Source organism: Juglans regia, chromosome 4 (assembly GCF_001411555.2).
Source record: "Juglans regia cultivar Chandler chromosome 4, Walnut 2.0, whole genome shotgun sequence".
Lineage (NCBI taxonomy): Eukaryota > Viridiplantae > Streptophyta > Magnoliopsida > Fagales > Juglandaceae > Juglans > Juglans regia.
The window spans coordinates 15290014-15295693 of NC_049904.1; the positions used below are offsets into that span (position 1 = coordinate 15290014).

General features: G+C 36.1%; 1 protein-coding gene across 2 annotated transcripts; it reads left to right on the top strand.

Moving 5' to 3' along the window:
* The first annotated feature begins 806 nt into the window (after positions 1-806).
* On the top strand, positions 807-4717 carry LOC108983469 (G-type lectin S-receptor-like serine/threonine-protein kinase B120). 2 transcript variants are annotated; one of them, XM_018955113.2, is made up of 7 exons: positions 807-2305; positions 2780-2890; positions 3022-3251; positions 3338-3548; positions 3646-3883; positions 3987-4134; positions 4243-4717. In XM_018955113.2, exons 1-7 carry the CDS (start codon positions 982-984, stop codon positions 4552-4554), a joined length of 2574 nt encoding a protein of 857 aa, XP_018810658.1. In that variant the 5' UTR covers positions 807-981; the 3' UTR covers positions 4555-4717. The 2 variants fall into 2 exon arrangements, with proteins under 2 accessions (XP_018810658.1, XP_018810657.1); XM_018955112.2 differs by having other exon boundaries at positions 808-2305; positions 3010-3251; positions 4243-4693.
* The last annotated feature ends 963 nt before the right edge of the window (positions 4718-5680 follow it).

Genomic DNA, 5680 nt, shown 5'->3' on the forward strand with positions numbered 1-5680 from the left:
ATTATTCACCACCCCACATTCCATATCTTGTGAAAAATACTTTTACATCTTATAAAAAATACCTCCATACTATATGAAAAATACCTTCACACCCTATGAAAAAACTATATGCATGAATTGTGAAAGTGAATAGTAACTGATAAGATAACATTCTTATTTACATTAACTTATATAAAAAAAATATTTTTATAACCAATTATTTTCTAAAATAAGAATATAGCTAATAAAATACATTAGGTAAGTCTTGTTTGTTTTCGTAGATGAGATAAGTTGAATAAAATATTATTATAATATATTTTTTTAATATTATTTAAAATTTAAAATTTAAAAATATTGAATTGTTTCTTTTATTTTGAGTGAAAATTTAAAAAAATTATAATAATTATATAAAATAAGATGTAACGAGTTAAAGAAAAATTATGAAAATAAATTAAGGCTATATACTTAGCACTGACTCCAAAGTTTAATTTTAAATACTTGAATTCAGTTCTCACGAGATTCATATTATTTCCACTGAAAGAGAAATTACAGATGGGAAAAGATGAAAAAAAAGGAAAAGGTCGACAATAATTAACCATCACATCAGAAGAAATAAGAATTTGGTGCATTCTAGAGAAAGCGTCCGGGCAACATTAACGTGAATACGCTGGAAAATGGAACTTTCCCTTCCCCTGGTCCTGCCTCCAGTTTAGTATTTGTCATTTTACCAACTTTAAAGAAAAACAGAAGCGTGTCGAACTTCGAAGGCATGTGGCCACGTGGGATTGAACATTGAAGAGTCTGTGACCTTCACCTAACCCATTTGCCTTTACCCATCAGCTCTCTGTATCACGCCGGATGGTCAATGCATGTTTTTGCAAGCTTCTTAAGCCTAAGTTGTCCGCCCGACATCATATTCGGACAGAGAAAGACGAAAAAGGATAGCCATTGAAGTGTTCCGTAGATATTAGAGACCATTTACCTTGGATTTCATTGAAGCAGATGAGTCTCCGTTCTGAGATGGGCATAACGACTACAAACCAAGTTGGTGTCTTTCTGTTGTCGTTCTTTTTCATTTCCTATTTTCTTTCTTTGTTTTGCCATGCGGCCAGTTTAATCACACAAGGCCAACCCATAAAAGACGGCCAAACTGTGAAATCAAAGGGTGAGAACTTCGAACTGGGATTCTTCAGCCCCGGAAATTCATCTGCACGATATGTTGGAATATGGTATTCCGTTCCGGAAATATCTGTGGTATGGGTTGCAAACAGAGAAATTCCGATACCCGATAAATCAGGGGTGTTAAGCATCGGAGATAATGGGAATTTGATGGTTTTCGATGGAAATAACGTTTCAGTATGGTCAAGTAATGTTTCAATCGCATCAAAAAACACAACAGCTGAACTTGATGATACAGGAAAACTCGTCCTCTCCGGCAGTGACAATAAGGTGTATTGGCAGAGCTTCAATGATACAACAGACACATTTTTGCCTGGTATGAGAGTCCAAGTGAATGCTGAATTGGGTGAGAATCGTTTTTTCACTTCATGGAAATCTGCCGATGATCCTTCACCAGGAAGCTACTCCATGGGGATTGATCCTCAAGCCTCGCCACAGATAGTGATATGGGAAGGAGAGAATAGGCGGTGGAGAAGCGGGCATTGGGATGGACGAATATTTTCAGGTGTTCCAAACATGACAGGGAACTATTTGTATGGTTTTGCACTCTCCGCTCCCGAAAATGGAAGCCGGTATTTTACTTATACCCCAATAAACGCTACAGATAAGTTGAAGTTTCGGATACGTTGGGATGGATATGAAGAGCAGCTTAGATGGGATGAATATAGGGGGAATGAGGGAGTTTGGGATCTTATTCAATCTCAGCCATCCAGCGATTGCGAGATCTATAACAAATGTGGTGATTTTGGTGTTTGTAGTGCAGCAGATTCACCAAATATTTGCAAGTGTATGAAAGGGTATGTTCCAAGGAACACATATGAATGGAATAGGGGGAATTGGTCAGGTGGGTGTGTAAGGAGGACTGAATTGCAGTGTCAGAGAAATATTAGCAACGTCACAGGGGAAAATGATGGAGAAGATGGGTTTTTTAACTTACCGTGCATGAAGTTGCCTGATTTTCCTGATCTAGTGGCGTTGGGTTTCAACGAGGCTTGTTCGGACAAGTGTGCGGAGATCTGTTCTTGTACTGCGTACGCAAATGTTAACGGGATTGGGTGCATGATATGGAAGGGAGACTTGGTTGATGTTCAGCATTTTCAAAGAGGAGGGAATACTCTGCATATCCGTCTTGCGCATTCTGAACTAGGTAACGTTAGAACTCCCTTTGTCATTGTTCTTATCTAAGATGCTACTGAATTAGTTTTGATAAGCAAGCAGGTTTTCTATTTTGTCCAGCCCATGAAATCATTCAGAACTTCATATATTGTTTTTGCACAAATCTGTAGAGCATATTCTTCTATAGCCACAAATTTCATTGTGCTCTAATACTTTTCCTTATTGTTCATATTACTGTCTTTGGTCAATGTCAAGGGACAGATGGGGATGAAAATATTACTTGATTTTTCTTAGCTCCATATAAACTGTTCAAATTAAGAATCCAAACAAGAAAAGGTGTGGAGAATTTGGAAGCTCGATGTGACGCAGAACTCCTCTGTGAATCTGTGATGCCCTGATCCCAAATCAGTTTCTTTTTTATTTCACATGTTTTAGATCAAGATGTAGATGAGATCTTACAACAGTTTACATATAATGATATTATTATCTGTTGATATATATGTAGGTGGCAAGAACAAATTATCCACCCTTGTGATTATAATAATTGTTGTGGCTGGAGTACTGGTACTTGGAGTATTCGTTTTCTTGCTGTGGAGGTTCAAAACAAAACAGAAAGGTAATAACCCGAAATTTTTATATTTAGTGAATAAAGTTAAATAAATTGTGGAGGCATAAGAAAAATGTAAATGGTTGTGATCTTAACTTGACACTTAATTTCTTTGTATTTATTTTTAGTTTTGCCCGCAGTTTCCTCCACTTCATGTTGCAAGTCTCGTCGTGACATATCAATCTTTGAAAGGACCAAAAGTAGCGAACTTTCTACTGATCTTTCAGGATCAGTTGATCTTACCATTGAAGGAGATCAAGCAAGTAGGCCAGAATTACCATTGTTCAACTTCAATTGTGTGGTAGCTGCTACCAACAACTTTTGTGAAGAAAACAAGCTTGGGGAGGGAGGATTTGGTGCTGTCTATAAGGTGAATTTTCATCACAAGTATCTCCGAAAAACTATTTGAGGGAAGTTAAAACTCAATAAGATATTACAACTTTTTTCCATTGACAGGGGAACATTCCTGGGGGGCAAGAAATAGCTGTAAAGAGGCTTTCAAGACGATCTACTCAAGGCTTGGACGAATTTAAGAATGAGATTATACTGCTTGCCAAATTACAACATAGAAATCTTGTCAGATTATTGGGCTGCTGCATTCAAGGGGAAGAAAAGATGCTGATCTATGAATACATGCGAAACAAAAGCTTGGATTGCTTTCTATTCGGTATGTTCCTCATTTAATCACACAAGATCAATGACTGAATTTTTAAAGCTTACCCCAAAAACTTATTATTTGCATTATCTATTGAACATAATGGCAGACCCAACCAAGCAAACAATACTAGATTGGAGGAAACGTTTCACAATTATTGAAGGGATTGCAAGAGGACTCCTTTATCTCCACCGAGATTCAAGGCTAAGAATAATTCATCGGGATCTAAAGGCAAGCAACATTTTGTTGGATGAAGACATGAATCCAAAGATTTCAGACTTTGGGATGGCGAGGATATTCGGGGGAAACCAACATGAAGCGAATACGAACAGAGTTGTGGGCACCTAGTAAGTATGGCATGATTATATGCATGTATACAACATTACATTAACACATTCCATGCATATACAACTTGATTAATCTGGATTTCATCATCTTTGTTGAATACAGTGGCTACATGTCTCCCGAATATGCAATGGAAGGCTTATTCTCAGTGAAGTCGGATGTCTATAGTTTCGGTGTATTATTACTAGAGATTGTAAGTGGTCGGAGGAACACTAGCTTTCGTTTATCCGAATACTTGAGCCTTATTGGATTTGTAAGTACACGTCTATTATTTGTTTTGGTTTGCACATTCAGATTAGAAACTAAACCATGAATCAGTAATTAGATGTTGTAGCAACTTAATTTCTTTGAATGGCATTAGGTATGGCATCATTGGAATGAAGACAAGGCAATGGAGCTCGTTGATCCTTCTATTAGGGATTCATGCCCTCGAGATGAAGCGTTGAGATGCATACAGGTGGGGATGCTGTGTGTCCAAGATTCTGCAACTCAGAGACCAACAATGTCATCTGTTGTGTTAATGCTAGAGAGTGAAGCTGTGACTCTTCCTCTGCCTAGACAACCTAATTTCACTTCAATGAGGGGCAGCTTTGTGGATACAGAATCCTCTACAGCAGGCCATGAAATTGCATCCTCAAATGATTTAACGGTTACAATGGTTTTTGGAAGATAGTATAGTTTTGTCTTTTCTTTTGCTTCATGTTTGTACAAAGACAGTGAGCAACGATTCTTATCTTTAATACAAACTATATTCCAAAGATTGTTACTACAATTCTAATCCCCTGATGATGAGCCATTTTTTCCTTTTTGACGCTCACACCTTATTTAAACTCTATAGCGTAACAAATTGTATTCTGTTTGCTTGAACAAGCGTGAGAAATGACTTTGGCTCAAGGTTCCTGGCAAATGCTGAGAAAAATAAGAAATTCTATTTGCAGTCTCCCAGTGAGGATTACGTGTGCAAACTCATTGATATATTTCATTAAATGGAAATTATTATAATTTGAGAGGGATATTATTGTAATTTTAAAAAGCTTTTGAAGACAAAATTTGAAGACTAGCATTACTCTACAAAAATATGGCTAGGGTGGATCTTCCCACTTGGAAAAGATAATGGAGCAGATTGGTTTTTCATTTATTAAAGCTATTCTACTTTGGTGGCTACCAACTATGCAATTGAATGCGCACATCAATTTTAATATCATTATATTTTTCTTGCGACTCGAGTTTTTTATGTGTTGTGAAAATAAGATAATGCCTTAGACTATTGGACGAATTCTCAAATATCAGTCGTACAGTATTTATATTAGTCATATAAATCCAAAAGAAATATTTATAGTTGTTCAATAGGTTTTTTTTTTTTTTAATTATTTTTTACTTTTTCGTCATTTTTACAAGAAGTTTTTATTCACTTTTTCAATTTTTTTATTCATATATTTTTTTAACATTTCTAAACATTTTTAAAAGATAAAAAAAAATCAATATACTAATAGTCACTTCCTTAATCAGTAGAAAAAAATAATTAAATACATAAACAGTCAAAATAAAGAGATATAATAGCATTATTCGTCTTTCAAGAGAAGCAAGCAAACCACACCCACCATATCTGATCTTCTTCATAGCTTGCTGATATTTTCACCAAGCTGTGGAGCAAATCAGACCTTTTCAAACCTCTTTCCATTTCCAAACTTCACCCTGTACCACAGCTCAGGTTGCGGAAGTGTATTGAAGAAGCGGATAATCTTTTCTAACCAAGAGTTGGTATTCCTGCCAAATCACTTCCAAAATTTTCACCCACT